The sequence below is a fragment of the Heterocephalus glaber genome, unplaced genomic scaffold, assembly GCF_053883595.1.
Source record: "Heterocephalus glaber isolate CG9 unplaced genomic scaffold, H.glaber_assembly_v1.0 deba00001687, whole genome shotgun sequence".
Classification (NCBI taxonomy): domain Eukaryota; kingdom Metazoa; phylum Chordata; class Mammalia; order Rodentia; family Bathyergidae; genus Heterocephalus; species Heterocephalus glaber.
In genome coordinates, this window is record NW_028258412.1 from 21,460,702 (window position 1) to 21,480,327 (window position 19,626).

The following is a 19,626-nucleotide window of genomic DNA, read 5'->3' on the forward strand; positions in this document are numbered from 1 at the left end:
GCCGGGGATTTACCTCAGTGGTTTCGCTGCCTGCTGCACACGTGCAAGGACCCAAGTTCGATCCTTGGTACCAAAAAAAAAAATCTAACCCTGGTTTCTCTCTGCAGTCTATGACCAGCAATGTGCCTTGGGACTCCAGGACCAGAAGTGAGACAAGCCAGAATGCTCAGCAGTCAAGAGTTTTAAGAGTTTAGGTCAAAACCCAATGTTTCTGTAAAACTCTGGTGAGAAAAATGCACTGAGACTTCAAACTCCCAGACTTATTTCTATCCCATTTGAGGCTGCACACCTGCTTTCTTTGCCCACTTCCTTGCAGGGCTCACAGGTTCCAACTGGCCTGGGATAGTACTGTTTTACATATGGCAGACGATTTCTCTCCAACTTGGATGTCAAACCAGAGTTAGCTTACTGATCAGCAAAGTGTTCTGCAGCCTCAAGCCCAGGATCTTGCCTACCCACAACTGTTAAGCAAAAATGTATTCTAAGCCAGGCATGGGGGTGCATGCCTGTAATCCCAGCACTTAGGAGGCTGAGGCAGGAGGATCGCTGTGAGCTCAAGGCAGGCCTGAGCTACACAGTGAGCTCAAGACCAGCCTGAACTACAAAGCAAGACCTTGTCTCAAATTAAATAAATAGGTATTCCAAAGCCTTAATTTCAGATTTTTTATTCCTAGCCACATACTCCTTGTCACTAAGTGGTATTTGTGTGCTATAGTCATTATTTGAAGATATGATACAGTTGGCCATGAGCTGAAACTGTTTTACTTTCTGGGGTCACCTGGAACTAGATATAGCAATTAAGAAGAGGTGAAACTGTATTTGAATATGTTCACCTTGAAATCCATTATAGGTAGTTTCAAAATGCCACTTATATATGGTGTACCTGTTTATTGGTGTCAGCCACAATTTCATCCTGAAGAAACTCACTTGGTACCTCAAGTTTTATTAAAAAACGAGCTAAATACGCTCTTTTCTTCAGCTCATTAGTCCTTTGAAGAAGCCAGTGAAGCACTGGGTAAACTACAGGTTTACTTCCAATCACCAAACCTTGACGGAAGGTACTCCTAAAAAAAGAAACACACACACACACATATGCACACGCACGCTGATCAGTAAAACTGGAAAAGAGTCTTTATGATTTACAATGTCCTGATTGCTTCCCAAAATCAATTTTAAAAGATAAACCTAAGGCTAGTCTTAAGTCAATCTTACATTAGTTAGAAAATTAGAAAAATCAGGCCTTCGATATATCACTGTGGTATTCAAGAAAGTTACACTGAAACCATTAATTGGCATAGTCAGCCTTAATACTTAATTGGGCAGTGTTTAAATTGTTTCTATCTAGTATGACAGATATATGATAAAATAGTATTTAACTTTTTTTGTTAGAGGAAAGAATTGGCCCACTTAAGACTGCTGCATGTCAAAGCAGTAAGATTTAAGACTATTTCATTTTCTCTGTTTTTGTTTTTCTGAGTTTTCTCACTATAGTCTAGGCTGGTCTTGAACTTACTATGTAGCCCAGGCTGCTCTAACTCCCAGCAATCCTCCTGCCTCAGCCTCCTGAAATTAAAGTGTGTGCCACCATACCTGGCTTGAGACTATTTTGAAATTCATCAATATACTGAGGCCACCAAATTGAGGAGTCTAAGTATTGCCTAAAAAGACTGATTATAGTATATGAAGGTTGGCCACCCAAACATGCTTTTCTTGTTATTGTTTTTTGTGATACTAGGGATTGAACCCAAGAAGGGCTAAGCTACATTCCCCAGGCCTTTTTCATTTTTTCCTTTGAGGCAGAGTTGTGCTAAGTTGCTCAAGCTAGCCTCAAACTTGCAATCCTCCTGCCTCAGCCTCCCAAGTACAGTAGCTGGGTTTCTAGGTATTCACCACCACATCCAGCTATGCATGCTTTTAAGAAGGCAATACGTGAGTAGATTCTTACATGTCTGTGGCATTTCCTGGAGGTTTGTATTTAAGGATACCAAGAAGGCTCAACATCCGTTTGGCTGTCTGTTCTGGCATCTCCTCTCTGATATCAACAACTTGCTAACAAATAAAGAAATTGAAAAATATGTCATTGTTGTATGTCTAACAAAGAACAATATTGAAACTGACAAAATTGTGTTGCGAGGACATAGCAGGCACAATGGTCTTTTCATAAAACAGATTAAGTATGGTGGCCCCTAGATTCCAAGTGAGGGAGCACACAAGTCTGATCAGGATTCATATTAAGAATGTTAACCTTAAAAAGTCTCCAGCTGGAAAATCCAGTGTATGAGAGACATGAGCTAACTTGCAATACAATAAAACCTTTTGTAAAAGCACTTTCATTACAGGACCAATTTTATGTCTGGAAGTAGAGAAGTAATTTGTAAATAAGGTACAAGTTGGTAACTTAAGTTTTTGAGTTAGTAGAGAAACCTTAAAGATCATTTACTATTATTTTACAGGCACGGAAAATAAGGCCCGGAGACATTAAGTAATTTCCAAAAGATACACACCTATTTAAAAGCAGAAACTAGCTGTCCTGCTACCTTTTTTTTTTTTTTTAACTTATTTATTTTTGGTACTGGGGATTGAACTCAGGACCTTGCGCTTGCAGGTGAGGTGCCCACTAAGCTAAATCCCCAACCCCTGCTACGTTCTTATTTACAAAGAGAAAACTCTTACCTTTGGGTCAATCTCAGCCAGAACATCATTAAGAACTTGTAATAGTTGCATCGGTTCCAGGGAATCAAAGGTGATTAAATTATAGTTCTTCTTAAAAGGCTCCTTATTGAGATTATCCACAATGAATTTGATTTGATCACTCATAATTAGGTTTTATAACTTAAAACTGGAGAATATAAATTTTAAGAAAATTCCTCAATACTGGTAGCAAAAGTACTGGGGAAAAATCAGAATTAAGTTCGTAAGAAATAGGCATGAAAGGTGTAATTCTGCACGGCATATAAAATGCTATGAAAAAGGCTATTTTGTTGAAAGAAATCAGAGTATGAAGATATTATTATAAAAGCTGCAGTATATGCTATTCGAATTAAACATCAAATGTTTTCGTATGTGCCTCAAATGTAACAGCAAACACCTGAATTGACAGAGAAATGAATAATAAATCCTACCTACTTTAATATCTCTCTAATGTAGCTCCACAATTTTTATCCAGGGGTTAAACATTTGACTGGAGACATGATTTACTTTCTTTGATTTCTAATTAACGGCTCACATTTGAAACACTGAAAATTTTTATAATAAAATCTAGATATCTGATTTCTCTTGAAAATCAGACCTGGCAACCCTGGGCCCACATTCGTGCTTGGCCCCAACAACTGAAGCTGGGTAGAGACTGCACACTTTTGAGTATGCACTCGTGTGCTGTTTTGGTTTTCACCAAGCACTGTTCAGTTTGTTACCAATGTAGCCTGGCAGGCAGCGATTCTGCCACCCTGAATAATTTAGGCCTTCACTTCCTTTTGCGAGTTTTCAGTTTTCTGGTCTACACCTCTCCCCATTTCAAATCATTTGTAATCTTCTCATCGCATACAAAATAAAGTACGACTTTCTTGGATTGTCACACTTTTATAATCTACCTCAAACTTTCTCATCTTTATTTCCAAATGGTCACCTTTCACCCTTTCAAACTTCAGCCCACTGAAATAATCACCACTCCCTTCAATTAATGCTATTTTTTTCTTCTAGAATGACTTCTCTCCTTATCCCCCACTCCCCCCCGGAAAGAGCAAATCTCAACCATCTTTCAAGCCCTGCTCACCAAAAATTCAAGTTCCTCATAAGCAAGGGGCCCTCAGGGTCCACGAAGGGTCTAAAGCAGTGACTTTTTCCACTAAACTAACTGAATTCGTTTGCAGGCCTAAGGCCAGAAAAGAATGGAAGCTTTAGTCTAAAGGAAATCAGGCTCCGGTAGTAAGAAAGATCCTGTTTAAAAAAACTGAACACCTGATTTCTTAACTCTTGAAACAGGTTTACCATGGTAAATAGCTTTAACTTCAGCAATTAAAAAATGAACTGCAAAAAAAAAAAAGAAAGCGAGAAGGAGGAGAAGGAGAAGGAAAGGAAAGAAAAAGCTATTTCAGGGCCTGGAATTTAGCTCAGTGGTTTCACCGCCTACTGTGCAAGCACGAGGACCTGAGTTCAATCCGTGGTACCAAAAAAAAAAAAAACAACAACGAAAAAGTTATTTCGATGCCCAATGGTGAAAACCACGAAATGGATAGATGTTATTTTACTCATGACAAGCTCGAGTGACAAACATCTTGCTTCAAAATGTATTTTTTTTTAAATGGGTGGGTGGAACTGGGTATTAGAAAACATCAAAATGTAGAGGTACTATCATTTCTCTATAACGATGATAAAATTATGAATAAGTAATTAAAATTGTAAAAAGGTAAGTCAAAAGAGGATAGGATAACCACTCTGGTTTACAAAGCTGAGGTTTCCTTTAAGCTGTAAAAGGAAAAGCTTTATACAAGTATTTTAAAAATGCACATTGGAGGTGCAAGTTTTCCACTATTAAAAGCATTTGAAGGAAAAGTCTCACATCATAACCTTCACACATGTATATATTTAATTTTAAATGATTCAGAAATTATCGATCTATTTCCCCCTCCCTCTAAACCTAACCAAAAAAAAAAAACCCTCAAAAACATCTAGATCCACGAATAAAGCGTTACCAGGAAAAGAAATCAGCTGGGTTTCCCCCACCCCTGGTCGCCCAGCAGCTTTGCAATGGGCCCCGCTGAGGACCAGGATGCTCTACACAGGTAGGCTGCCCATGCCCAGCGGGCTCCCCCGCTCCAAAATTAGCAAAAGCAATTACTCTTCCTCTCGCAGCGCACCGTGGCCACGCTCAGGCACAAGCATTCGCCCACATGAACACCCGAGGGGCGGGGTAAGAATTAAAACCAGGACGTGCGTCTTATCTGGCACAACTCGGGCCAGCACCGACGCTGCCCTGGTCCCAGGCTGGCACTAGAGCTGACCCGCAGCCTCCTGGGAGTTCCAGAAATAGAGTCCCGAGCCCGGGGTGGGGGAGGGGGACCTCAGCACCAAACAGGCCCCTGGCGGGGGGCTGCTCCGGGCTCCCAACCGCCCATCCCATGGTGGGCCGGCCCGGCCCACATCCCCGCATCCCGGCCTGGCCCAGCAGCGACCAGACCCTGGATGGGGGCCTCAACCGCTACGCCCCCGCCTCGTGCAGCTCGGGGCCGTAAGGGGGCGGGAGTTCGCTCCTGTTTCAGGGTCTGAGGGAGTTTCCGACCGCGAGTTGGCGAGGTTACCTCAAATTCTCCTCACGAAATCACTTCCCCACCCCCACCCAGGAGGCACCCGCGCTCTAACTTGATGCTGGAGACAGCTCCTTCGTTGCTAGGCTGCGGTCATACGTCACTTCCGTCAGTTGGGGTCGCGCTGGGGGCGGAGCCCTGAACGGGGCTCTGCCCATTCGCACAGTGGTTTCCCAGGTTCTGAGGCCCTGTCAGATAGCCTTTGGAGCTGTGACCCCTGATTTAAATGCGAAACAGTTACCTTCTGGAACATCTGTCCAGCAGTTGCAGTTTAAGAAATACTCTACATGATTAACCTGTCCTAAATGTGTTTGCTATTTCATTCATTCATTCATTCACCAGACATAGGCAATGACTTCTTTGTTTAAAACAGGGCCCCTGGGGTTTGGGATGAGGAAGTGTTCGGGCCAGGCTTCAAATTTAGGTTTTTGATATAAGTATCTCCAAACTAGGTTATGCATAGGAACAGTTGGAGAGAGTCTGGCAGGATAAAAGGAGACACATTCATCATCGAGATTTCAGCTTCTGTGTCACATTATTGGGCCACGTTGCCTGGAGTGGGAATTAATTTTTTTCAATCCAGTAATTTTTTTTAATGTGCTGAGAGCAAGAAAAGAAAAAAAAAAAGTAAATGACTTAAAGCTCCACTTGGCCTATGGAGAGGCTATCTTTGGGCATACAGAGAAACATAGAAAGTCATCTTGTCTTCATAGAGGTCACACCCTGGACAGTTTCCAGGGATTCCTTTGTTTCCACATCACTGAAGAGGTTTGGAAGTTACTGGAACAGAGACCCCAAAATTGCACTGGCTGGTTTGGAGGAGGCTTTAGTTGGAGAATGGTATATTGAGCCTTTTCCTTATTACACTGGAGATCATTGTACTTTGGTGATATCAATTGGCAATGAAAAGAAAAACAAAACATATTCCTCTGACCCTGAAAAGAGAGTTGACTGCTCCAACATCTTAGGGGAAACCAGCTACAGATAATATCATCAGAGTTACAACGACCCAAAAATAATGAATTGTAATACTAAGTATTTCTTTTTTGTTTATTTTGGCTTGGTTGTTTGTTTTTCTTTGGTACCAGGGAATTGAACTCAGGATCCTGTGCTTGCAAGGCAGGCCCAGCATCACTGAGCTAAATTCCCAGCCCCTGGTTTGGTTTTTGGGGGGGGCGGGGGGGGTCCCAGGGATGGAACTCCGGACCTTATGCTTACGAGGCAAGCAGCAGAACCACTGACCTAAATCCCTGGCCCTGGTTGGTATTTTGAGACAGGGTCTTACTATGTAGTTCAGGTTGGCCTTGATATGTAGCCTAAGCTGGCCTCAAATTTGCAACAACCCTCCTGCCTCAGCCCCTCGAGTGCTAGGATTACAGGTGTGCACCACTGTGCTCAGCTATTAGGCATTTCTTATTGGCCTGGAACCGTGATGGCTGCTGGGATTGCAGTGGAGGGCGGGACTTAACCTGGCTCCTGCTCTTATGCAACCATTGTCCAGTACTGTAAGATGACTAAAAAGGGCCAGGACTGAGATAAAAGGTATAATAAAAGGATCTAAAGATAACAAAGCCTAGATAAAGGGCCCTGGGTTTATCTGGGGAGGTGAAGGAGCCATGCTACCAGGAAAGCATGCATCAGATACAGTGATGTGTAAGGATTGACAAATTAATCAAAGAGGAAAAAGGAATGTTGGAGGCAGAGTGAACAGTACATTCCAAGATAGGTCCAGTTGCAGGCTGCTATACCCTGGCCAGTTAAAGAGAAACTGAAACTCTTTCCAGCTCATTGATGCTCACAATCAGGTGGGGAAATCAACAGTTAAATACTTGAAAAATTAATTAAAATAATCTGGGAGAAACAATACCAGATTGTACAGGAACTGTGTGATGAGTTGATCCCATTGATGGTTTTAGAAAACCTCCTGGCCTCCCAGTATTGAATCCTAGGTCTGCCAAGGCGGCCTGCGGAGCTTTCTCCATGGCTCTGAGCTTTCTCCATGGCTCTGAGCTTTCTCCTCTGTGAAATGTGGCTGCAAAGACACTTTCCTCAACCAAGTTGCCGGGAGGATGTGGTGAGTTGATACAGGTGAAGCAGTCAGGCCAGTGCCTAATGTTGGGAAACAATGAAGACCTTTTACCTTCTTTGATTTTCTTTCTTTCAATGAGATGGTTAGATTGGCTCCTTCTATGCAGTTTACAGATAAAGGCCATAGAAAGATACCATGCTTCCCAGGTTGTTTCAGTTCCTCCTCTGCCTGCTGCTGCTGATTTGTGTACACTGCACTTGGCAGTTAGGAGCCTGCTATCCTGCATAAATTCCAGTAAGCAAAGGAATCCACTCTTTGCATCCAAACTGGATTAGATTTTGTGCTTAATACGGTTGCTGTGGAACCCAGGGGAGAATGTGAGGACGGTCAGCATGCTTTTTGGGGTCCCTGTGTTGACAATTTCATATCCTAACTTGGGACAGAGACAGACAGGCAGACAGACTGGGCCTCTTCCTGTCTCTAGTACCCAGACACAGGCCAAAGGAAGACTCGCTACAATCCCGTGATTCCTTGAAGGTAAAACCCTGGATGGATTCACTGAGAGTTCTGTGAGGAAATTCTCAGCAATAATTTCACAATGGAGGAGGGGCATTCCTGGTTTCATCTCGGATCACTCTGTTCCTTAGATGCTATGTTAAGTCTTCTGTGTAAGCACCCCATGGTGCCTTTTGGATTAACTGTATTTAATATTTATTGTTTGTTTATTTGTTTGAAACAGGGTCTCTCTAGGTAGTTCATGCTGGCCTCAAACTCATAGCAATCCTCCTGCCTCAGCCTCCCAAGTGCTGGGATTCAGGCATGTGCCACCATGCCTGGCTGACATTTTTAATAGTTGGAGGAAAGGTCTAGCTCTATGTGACAACAGCCAAAAGCACCCAGCTTCCACTCCACTCTCTCCTTTTTAGCAGCTTTATTGAGATATAATTCACCCCATTAAGTGTATAAAAGTTCAATGATTTTTAGCATATTTACAAAGATGAGTAAACATTATCACTATCTAATCCCCAAGCTTTTTAATTTTTTTTATTGCCTCCGGTAACCACTAATTTGCTTTCTGTCTCTATGGATTTGCCTGTTCTGGACATTTTATATAAACAGAATCATAAAACATGTAGCAGTTGGGTGTGGTAGTACACACTAAAAATTCCACCACTTGGAAGACTGAGGCAGGAAGATACAGGTTTGAGGCCAACCTGGGCTATATGGTGACAGCATGGACTAAAAGTTATACCTTGTCTCAAAAAACCAAAACCATATTGAAATAAAACATGTGATCTTTTGTGCCAGGCTTCTTTCACTTGGCATAACATTTTTAAGGCTTATCCGTGGTGTAGTGTGCTGTTATGAACATTCATGTACAGACCTGCTCCTCCTATGGACAAAGATTCTACTGACCGTGTCGGTGAGCGGCCCCGTCTAGCCTCCATCTTAAAAGCATGGATCCTGCTGGGATGCTAAACAGGGTGCATCATAGTGTGTGTGTGTGTGTGTGTGTGCGCGCGCGCACACGTGTGTGTTGGGTAGGGGGCTTCACTCTCAGAGTTTGTCTCTCCTCCAATTCTTGCTAGTTTTTGGCTTCCTGGGTGCCTGTGGCTACAGACTACAGGCCCCAAGATGTGGATTCTTGAGCAGTTTTGGTGGTTGTAATAACAAACCTGCCATTGAAGCCTACTTATCCCTTGCTACCGAAACACTAGAATTTGTTTCTCTACAGAAATGGCAAGAAGATGCTGTTTATGTGGAACGGGCTTGAAGCATTCACCGTCTTCCCGTGGTAGAGAGGGTGAGGAGGCCGTGGTGGGGGGTGGGGGTGGCAAGGCTGGAAGCTGTTCTTCCCAAGCTCCTTCATTAACTGTATTGATACTGTGTGAACCTCTGCTCTGGTTATTCAGAGAGTAAAAAAATAACTCCTGGTAAAAGAGATTTTTCAAGACCAGGTTTAACCCAAGATAAAAAATAAGATGAGCTGTTATTATTTTGTGTAATTGTGAAACCTGGTGATATTACTGCCTTCAGGTAAGGCTTGATCCTGGAGCTCAGTGATGTCAACAGAATATTCCTTCACCCCCATCTCTGTCTCTAGTACCTCCTTTCCTCTTAATGGAGCTGCTATGGGGTTACAACAATGGGGTTGTACAATGTACAACTATGGGGCTGAACAATGGGGTTACATTCTGCCAGCTTAGCAACCTATGAAAGTAGAAGCTTTTATTTATTTATTTATTTATTTATTTTTAGTAGAAGCTTTTCTCCAATCACTTCAGCAAATTCCAGGCCCAACTCTCATTGGCCCAAAGAGCATCAGACTATTCTTGAATCAGTCACTATGACTGATGGCCATAGTAGTAAACTGAATGAGGGCGACTCTCCAAGAGGAAGGCCACATTTGTTACCAGAGGAAGAGGTGCTAGGTAGTAAGAACAAGTGTCCCAGACCTTGCTCCGGGAAGGCTGTTACACCTTGAAGGCCACATCAGGAAAACCAGAAAATGAAGAAATGCGTGCCTACTGATAGTGGGAAGAATCTGTATCAGAGAGAACCTCCTTGGTTTCCCTCCAGCACACTTCAGTCCTCATGCAGGCCTCCATCACGGGCCAAGTGAGGTCCCAGGATTACAGCAGATCCCCCCCCCATCTCCATGGAAACCTGAGGGTGCCATGAACACTGCCTCCAGCACCTTCTCATCCCAGAACTTCCAAACAAGAACTTTCCTGTGTGGAGGACAGGGAAGCCAAGCCAATTTTCTGGTTTTGATATTAAATTTAGACCTTTCATCCCGACTCTGAGATATTTCTGGATCCAGCACGAGTGTTCAGCAGATGCCAGTCCTCACGTCTGTCCCATCTGGGCCGACTCCATGCACTGCCCACGTTATCTCGTTCTTTTAAGACAGGGAAAAATGACCCAGGCACAGGAACCAATTTGGAAGTGGGTTATTTTGCTATCCATTAGTTGTCATTTAATGCCCCTGCCATCTAGGTTACTTGGAGAGGAAAGAGATTAAATGTGAGTGGAAACCCAAATCGAGGTTTGCAGATATCCCAAGTTGTCTCTGATCTGGCAGTATAATCTTGTGGATATGTTTGGTAGCAGAATGTGCTTTCTTAAAAGGTAAAAAGATAAATAATATGTGAAGCATTCGACTAAACAGATGACATTCCAGAGGACTTATCAAATGCATACCTGGTACTGCATTTTTGTGAAATAGTGTTTTTTTTTAAATAGCGTTTGTACTTACAAATGAACTATGGTTTTCAAAGAATAGAAATGAGATTAATGGGCAATATAGACCAGGAAAATAATATGCGGCTCATACTGACTCTTTGGTTATCTGTGTGGATTGAAATTCAGGATGCACCCAACCTTCTCACTGGGCCCAAATCATCTATCAGGTGCTTTTGTAAATACTTCACAGACCTGTCAGAATTTACTTGAATGGTGATACGTGTGTGCACGCCTTGTTTCCCTTCTTGAAACAATCTCCATTGCCTTGGGGGAGTTAGTCGACTTATCAAGACCCTGTCTTAAAATTAAAAATTTTAAAAAGTGGGCCAGGGATTTAGCTAAGTGGTTTCTCCTCCTGCTGCACAAGCACAAAGACCCGAGTTCGATCCCCGGTACCAAAAAAAAATTTTAAAAGGGCTGGGGAGATCCAAGGATTTAGCTCAGTGGTGCTGCCACCTGCCTCGCAAGCGCAAGGTCCCGAGATCAATCCCCAGTATCAAAAAAAGGCTGGGGATGTAACTTTCTGCAAAGCAAAGGTCCTGGATTCAATCCCCAGTGCCACAAAAAATCAAACCAAACCAGAGAGTATAGAGAAGAGATGGTAAGAAGCAGCCCAGGAAAGGGATGCAGGATAATGAAACCCAAGCAGCCCCTGAGAAGGCAGAATCGTCCCACACCAGGCCAAGGGCTTCCAGTCTGCCCGAGGCTTTCCTTGTCCCACGCCTGGACTGGAAGCATCAGCATCACTGGACCTGGAAGGACCCAGAGCCTGGGATGATGGGTGACCAAGCAGTCACCAGGGTGGGCACTGAGTGGGGCCCTGAAGCTTGATGACTGCAGAAGTGCCCAGGGCCTTGGCAGCCCTCAGCCTGTTGTGTGTGCAGGGGTGCGCTGGGTCTCTGTAATGAGATCCCATTTCTCTCCAACCTAGGAGAAGGGGGCCTCAGACTTGGATTTCAGTAGACCATAAAATAATGTCACTTTTCTTGCAAACTCAGGGACTGGACCAAAATAGGCAACCTCTGTGTACATCCTGCTAGGGTAAAGATGGCGTACTCTGGGTGACTACAGAGAGCTTCATAAAGAAACACGCAGAAAAGCTTGGGCAGCGTCCAGGGTGAGCAGCCATTGCTGCCCCAGGGCCTGAGCAGGAAGAGGATGGAACAGGCAGCAAAAGCCTAACAGCTGCGGAGTGGAGCGGCTGCCTACCAGGAGCCTCTGGATGCATCCAGCCCTGGCCCCTCTGCACCCACCTGGTCTTCCACTGGCTGAACCCAAGAGGGAGCCACTCTGGAGTCTGCCTGCTTGGACAAAGAGAGGGGACCTGGAGGGACAGACTGATTATTATTATTGTTGTTATTGTTATTTAATATATGTTTGTGATACACAATGATTGCATTCATCATGGAATTGGTCCATATACATATTGCAGACTGATTCTTTATGTTTGCTTTTGTTGTTGCTGTTTTTTGGGGGACAAGGTCTCACTTTGTAGTTCAGGCTGGCCTTGAACTCACTATGTAACCCAGGCTGGCCTCAAACTCCTGGAGATCCTTCTGCCTCAGCTCCCTGAGTGCTGGAATTCCAGGCCTGTGCCACCATGCCTGGCTTCGAAGATTGATTCTTTATAGGTTGGATTCTCTGACCAATGTGATGGGGTGTAAGGCCTTTAGAGGCTGGTCCTCCCACCCTCACATCTACCCTCACTCTCTTGTAGCTAACGGTCTGGGCACTGCACAGAGTCATCTCACCACCTGTACCTATATCATCTCATTTAACCTTCACCACTAAGAAATCTGCGTGGACCTTATACTTTACATGCTTTCCCATTTTATAATTGAGGAAACTAAGACCCAGAGAGTTCACTGAGGGCCCCAAATCACAAAGCTAGTAGCTGGCCAAGCTAAGAATCAGACTCAAATCTACTTGATTCCAAAGCATTCTCATCAACCCATTAAACTGGCTCAACACCAGCTCTGGGAGCACTAAAGAACCACAGTCAGCACTGGAAGCCAGGGAAAGAAGAGGGAAGGGATTCTCTGCCTAGAGGCCCATGCCCGGGAGGCAGCACTGCCTCTCTCTCTCTGCCTTCCTGGGGTCTGCCAGGAAGCCTGGTGTTTTAGCTCACTTGGGTCAACAGTTCAAAATCCTAGCACAAACCCAGAATCAAAGCAGGGAAGATGGAGCGAGAACACTTGGCTGATGATGGAAAAAAAGTGTATTTTCATCTCAGATGCCTTTCAAGTGCTTTTTTTCTTTCCCAGCTGAATGCTTGGTGTATTTATAGAATTCAGGGGGAGTATTTAAGGGTAAGCAGCAGTGGAGCTGCATTTAGGACCATCAGGAAACAGAATCACACAGAAAAAGGTTGATGGAAGGCAACTAGAGAAAGGCCAAGGACAGCTGGGCAGAAATAGGTTTTGTCCTTCATGTCGCCAAAACCTCTTTTTCCTCCTGGGCCGGTGAAGTCCAATCACGGTCCATGATTGTGCCATAGATGGAATCACAGAATCAACATGATGGACACGGTGGGGAATAGGTCAGCAAATCACCATGTACAGCAGTGGTAGAATAGGATTCAGATATAAAAAGAAATGAAATGCTGGTAGGTGCTATGCTGTGGACAAGCCCAGAAGACATTATGCTGAGTGGAAGAAACCAATCACAGAAGGACACGTGTGGTTTGAGTCCACTGACATGAAGTATTGAGGCTCAGAAAATCCAGAGACAGAAATGCAAAATTGGGGGGTGGCCAGCAGCGGGGTGGAGGGGGGACAGCGCAGCAAGTACTTAGTGGGTATAGACTTCCTTTCAGTCGTGATGAGAATGTTCTGGAAATAGAGGTGATGGTTGTACTAGGTTGTGAATTATTAGATACCACTGAATTGTTCCATTTAAAATGGATGATTATATGTTATAAGGATCCCACCTGATTAAAGGGGAGGCAGCCAAGGCCTGGGAGGTCAACCAGCCCACTCTGTATCCTTCAAACTGTCCTTTCCCTCTGAGGCTGAAGTTCCAGCACTGCATGCCACAGGCCTAAGAGACCTCGCCTCTGTCCTGCCTCCCCAACCCTAGCTTCTGTTACATTGCTCAAACATGTCAAATTTGTCCCTGCCTCAGGACCTTTGCATTGCTCTATGTGCAGCCTGGCCTTCTTTGCCCAGGTTTCCACAAACCTAGCCTCTCCTCATTCAAGTCTCAGCTCTAATGCTTCTTTATCAGCGATCTCCTTAAAATAACGAGCACACCGTCATTTTCCATCATTGCATTGTCTACACTTTGAGTCATGGCCTCTTAGAGGATACCGAGGGCAGTTTAGTGGGTCTTGGTTAACATTTTTAAAAATCCTATGAAGCCAAGCAACAGGGCTGGATGCTTAATAGGTGCTTAATAAATATCTGTTCTCATTGAGTAGGTTATTGTTGAATTAGTTCTCATTTCTTGAGTGCTGAGCATTGAAAAGTATTTTTTTAATGTGTCCTACTGTGTGCCAGGCACTCTTCAAACTGCTACTGCTACAGGAAATAAAATAGACTATCACTCCAGCCCTCATGGAGAAGATATCCAGCAGGACTCAAGCACAGTAATAAATAGATTTGTTGATACTCTTTCTCTTTTGGGACAAGGTCTCCCTATGTAGTTCAGGCTGGCCTTGAACTACTCACTATGTGAAGGCCTCACAATGGGAGGCAATCCTCCTGCCTCAGCCTCCTGAGCTCAGGCATTACAGGCATGCACCACCACACCCAGCTTTGTTGATACTCTTTTGACAGAGAAGGAAACTGACAGAGAAGTCCCGCACCTTGCCCAAGGTCACATAGCTAATAAGCTCACCCTGACACCCGGGTCCTCTCCACCCTGCTGCAGATGTTGGGTTTTGCCCAGGATAGGCCTCGGTGGTCACAGGTCTCAATTCCTGCCATTGCTCCTCAGAGGATGAAACTTGTCCTGGGAATCAGACCCAGAGCAGCCAGAACAGGTGGGTCCTGAGACCTCAGAGTCCCTACCTCCCCCACCCCCGTTCTGTGACGACAATGCCCACACCTGGGGTGTTGCAGATTTGAACCACCAATCTCCGTCATCCCACTGTCTTATCGGCATGTGACATCCCCGAGTGGCTGGGGCCAGGAGGCTGGGCAAAGAATTCAGGCTGAGTAAAAATAAACCTGCCACATTCTTTGCCCGCCCCCTGCCCCTTCCCGCTCTGTGCCATCCGTGGGGCAGCAGCGTGTGCCAGAGGAGGAGACACAGGGAGCACAGGGTGGGGAACCCGTGCCACTGCCCTCAACCCCAAGAAAGAGAGGGAGAGCAGCAGAGAGGGAGGGCGAGAGCGAGATGGCCTTATATGGGAACATGCGCAGACAGTGTGTGGCAATGGCTGAGGGGGCAGCAGAGGTCAGATACCAGACAGATGGAAGAAATTAAACATGGGACAGAGTGTGTTCCCGGGCCCGGAAAACAGCTCTTGTTTCACAGGAGCCCGCACAAAGCCTGGCGCGTTTTCTTTTTTTGCCTAAGCTGAGCAAGATGTGCATCCTAAGCGCTACACGACTTTGACTCTGGTCCCTGACTCCAGCCTTCCCTTGGCTGGTAGAGGTCTTGGTCCTTTAAAGTCATTCCCCGGATGGGCCAGATTTCTCAGTCACAAATGGGAAGGAAAAGACCAAGCCTACTTCTCAAGTTTCCAACACTGCTCTGAAGCACATCCATCAGTGCTTCATGAGTCAATGACCTTTTATTTCTCATTCATTCATTCAACAACCCGAGCCAGGGGCTGGGAAGATGGTGATGATGATGATGATGACAATCATAGCTACGATTCACTGATTTGCAGCCATCTGATAAATGTTTCAACAATTAATAATAATTTACTCAGCACTTTCCATGCTGCAGTCATTGATGATACAGAACATTAGTCAAGAGTCCTAACAGTCCCTTCTGTGTGGAGTTTATTTACAAGGAGCTGGGAGAAGGTGGCCATAGCAGGCATTGAAGAAATGATTCCTTGGGTTCTAAGGACAGCTCAGCACACTAGTTACTACTTGTCGTTACAATATAACAGCGGTTTTTCAGCCTCAGCCCTATGGACATTTTGGGCTGGATAAATCTTTGTCATTGTAGGTTATTTATTTATTTATGTTTGGAACTGGGGATCAAACTCAGGACCTTGGACTTGTGAGGCAGGTGGTGGAACCACTGAGCTAAATCTCCGGCCCCATTGTAGGATATTTAGCAGTATCTCTGGCTTCTACCCATTAGGTGCAAGTATCCGTCAGGCCCTTTTTCCCAGTTGTGACAAAAGGGGGTCTCTATATGCAGCCACATATCTCCTGGGGTGGGGGGCAGAGTCACTCCTGGTTAAGATCGCCAATTCAGCAGATGGTAAGCAGAGGCTCAGGCTGGGGAAGGAACTTCTAAAGGTTACCCCTGGTGACTAGGACTCATACTCTGGTTCGTCCCTCTATTCCAAAACCTGGGTCCTGAGCATGACACTCCGAAACTCTGTTACTTTACAACAGAGGGTTGGGAGTTTGCATGGCTATAAACTTCATTATCTCATTCCACAAAATAGAAGTCCTTTGATAAGCAGGTGCCAGTGGACTTAGTCTTACAAGAGATCCAGTGAGGGACCATTGCCTGTGAAGGATACCAGAGGGAACGGGGGTGGGGGGGGGCGGGAGGAGGGTCTTGAAATGACACCTGGGAAAGGTGAGAAGGAAGGGGTGGGTGGGGCTCAGCCAGAAGTACATGCTGGGAAACTTCTGGTCAAGCTGGGGCGGGGGTGGGGGTGTGTGTGTGACTGAGTCCAAGGCACCCGTAAGAGGAATCCCAGATCCGGCAGCAGAGGGGCTGCACTACGATTTGTGCTGCATGCGGTCCCCAGCCTGGGGAAACCCAGCCTTGGTGTGAGCTTTGGGTGGGAGTGAGGGCTGCCGAGCCAATGGTCTTCTAGCACCCCACACACAGACACAGGGAGACAGGAGCAGCACACTCTGTGGCTGCTGTGTCATCAAAGTGTCCCCTGTTAGTTACATTCACCTTTAGCTAGAGAATAAGACACCAGCAGAGACTGGGAGTGTAGCTCAGTGGCAGAGCACTAACCTGGCATCCAGGGCTTCAGTTCCATCCCCAACACTGGCAGACAAAGAAAAGGAAAAGAAAAGAAAGTTACCAGCCAGCAGGACACGGTGACTCTAGCACTCTAGAAGGTAAGGAAGGAGAATCCCCAGTTCAAGCCCAACCTGGGCAACTTCTTAGCTCACCCTGTTTCAAAATAAAAAATAAAAAGGGCTGGGGATATAGCTCAGTGTGAAGGTGCTGGGTTCAATTCCCAATACCAAAGGGGGAAAAAAGTCAGCAGTGAGTGACAAAGACAGGCTGGCGTTCTTTAGCAAAAGGTTCTCTTTTCCTCCACTGCCTAGAGCTTCTGAGTGATGATCACATCCAGCCCTGACGTGAGTGTCACACTGAGCGGCACAGTGCGGCCTCGAGGGGCAGCTTGTGGCTGTGGGCCCTGAGCCAGCCTCGCTTTCCCTTCTGCATTAGGGGCTCACCACCCTCCCTCACAGGGCTGCTGTGAGGGATGAAGGTCTGTGACAGCATGTGCACTTGCCAGACCCCTCTGGGCTGCCTGGTAAATTAGGAAACCTGGCCATACTGCATGGCATCCACTGCCCAGGGCTGACAAGAGGCTGCTGCGCTCCATGGGACACCCACTGCCAGTTTGCCACAGTCCCTGTCCCGCCCTATTGTCTCTGATTCTAAAGCCAGTGTCAGCTGATGGTCACTGTCACATTCGCACGGCCATTTTTCTTAGAGTCTCATTCCTTAGTGTCACACTTATCCAAGAGGAAAGGAAAGGGGTGACCAGAATGGCCAGGATCTTTTTTACTCCTGCCCTATCACTCAATTCCACTTAGCTCCTACAGCACCTGCATCTGCTGTCAGTCTGCCATCCTTTAAACCCTCCTAGAATTTCCTTTCTAAAGTCATCCTTGCCGTCTCACAAGAATCCCTTATGGTTCTACTTCCCTTCACATTTACAAAGCACTATCAGCTCTGGATCATTCGCATCTTCTGGCGCCCCTAGGTGTACACATTATTCCTTCCACAACCACCCCCGATGGAGGAGGACCGTTTCCTCGGTCAAGGGTATACAAATAGCTGCACTCCCCTGCTAGAACCTCCAAACAAGCTCACATTATTCCTTCTATTTGGGGAGCTGGATCTGGAGAGATGAAGTGGATGCCTTCGGTTAGTAGTGGCAGAGAAAAGTCTTCCTGACTGTAAGTCTGATATTCTTCCATTACTTGGAGCAACAAAGGGTGTTCAGACTTCCAGTTGCATAAGACAGACAGCTAACTAAAACTAGCCTAAAATGACTCCTTCATGTAACTGGAAAATCCAAAGATGCCATGGAATTCAAGCACAAGCAGATGGAAGAGCTCCAATGTTGTCCTCGGGTCTCTGTCACTCTCTCTCCATCTCGCTTTACAAAGTTGGCTTTATTTTCAAGCAGCCACTCTACTCATGATGGCACAACAGCTCCCAGCTGGCAAATCCTATGAACCTCAAATCCAATGGAAAGAGATCTCCTTCCAGACCTTCCCAGCAAATGGAATTAGCCCTCGTTGGCTTTGATTGGCCAGATCCAGTCACATGCTTACCTGTGAACCAAGCAATGGCCACAGGGATTGGCTGGACTCGGGTCATGTGACCAACTAGTAACCAAGGGGTGAGGTTAGCTACACTCAAAGAGGAGCTGAGAGCTAAAGTGGGAAGGACTTGGGTGCTGTTATCAGAAGAGGGGAATGTGAATGCCTGCTAAGGAAAACAAACAACCCCCTCTCAAACCAGTTATCTAAGCACAACTGCAGTCTCTGGGACATGCCCTTCCTCTCTTTAGAAGACCATCCTCACATCCTCTTTCTCCATTCAAATCAAAGTCAAGGTCAGGTCAAGCCTCCTGGCTTCAGTGAATTTGTTCTGGTAATTCCTAGTACAGAGAGAACCTGAACCATGCACGCACAGCAGCACTTAGCTCTGTTGCTGTGGACCAAGCAAAAGAACGAGGAGATAATTTGTGTGGCCTGCAAGAATTAGAAAACCATGCCAAGCCTGGGAGGTGATAAACAAAACCTGTTAGTGCGGCTATTTTTGAATGGTGGGGTTATGGGTGAGTCTGCCTTTGTTGGGTTAGTCCTTTCAAAATTTTCTGCCATGAGGGGAAAAAAAAGTCCAGATGATTATAGCAAAAAGGAAGTAATGCAAGTCTAGTTAAACAGGTAGACCATAAGCAATCTGAAGGCCAGGACCAGGTGTTGGTTCGGCTTTGTCCCTGGACCCCCAGCAGCAAGGCCCAGTGTCAGGGCCAGCTAGAGCTAAACTGACAGCATCAGGGTGATGACAGCCTTGATTCCTTTCCCTAAATCTGGTCTTCTTTTCTTCTTTCAAATTCTTTGAACCCCACTTTGTGTGGTACCCGCCTTCCTCCTTGTAGCCAAGCGCTTCATGGAGACAGCCCTTGCCTTAGGCCCTACACCAGCGGGCACATCCTCCAGGGAGTCTGTCTAGCCAGCTTTCTAACCTCAGCCCTGCTGACATTTAGGACCAGATTGGGGGGGGACTGTCCTGTGTATTGAGGGATGTTTAGCAGCATCCCTGGCCTCCATCAGCAGATGCCAGTAGCACATCCCTCCCCTAAAACTGTGACAACCAAAGGTCACCTGAGGGACAAAATGGCTCCTAGCTGAGAACCACTGGGTCTAAGTCTACATGGCAATCTCACTATCCTGGCCAGTGATTGGTTCAGGCAGGGCCACGTGACCCAGTTCTGGCCAATGAGGTGTGAGCTCAAATCATCTGGGGAGGGTCGCTCTTTTTATAAAGAGACACGGGGATTGCACTGTTTGCTAGTCCTCAGGATTTTGCCTTACTTGGATGTGAGTCTGGGAATGCAGTTACCAGCTTGCAGCCACAAGGGGCACTTACTGAAGGGCAAAAGTGAAGCCTACAGGAGAGAATCTGCTCAGGCTGTTGAGGTGC

The 19,626-nt window shown here is 45.8% G+C and overlaps 1 protein-coding gene across 5 annotated transcripts in view; it reads right to left on the reverse strand.

Annotated features, from left to right (window-relative positions):
• Positions 1 to 18,121, reverse strand: part of Ift81 (intraflagellar transport 81) — a 79,665-nt gene extending 61,544 nt beyond the window's left edge. For 2 of the 5 annotated variants that reach the window (XM_087198504.1, XM_004843829.4), the window contains exons 1-4: positions 5,298 to 5,403; positions 2,674 to 2,889; positions 1,946 to 2,049; positions 884 to 1,064 (exon numbers count right to left, since the gene is read on the reverse strand). In XM_087198504.1, coding sequence (XP_087054630.1) covers positions 884 to 1,064; positions 1,946 to 2,049; positions 2,674 to 2,817 — 429 coding nt within the window. In that variant the 5' untranslated portion in view covers positions 2,818 to 2,889; positions 5,298 to 5,403. Of the gene's footprint in view, positions 1 to 883; positions 1,065 to 1,945; positions 2,050 to 2,673; positions 2,890 to 4,691; positions 4,807 to 5,297; positions 5,404 to 16,683; positions 16,717 to 17,781 lie in introns of those variants that run through there. The other 3 variants (XM_087198502.1, XM_004843830.4, XM_087198503.1) reach the window with 3 other exon arrangements.
• Between the last annotated feature and the right edge of the window lie 1,505 nt (positions 18,122 to 19,626).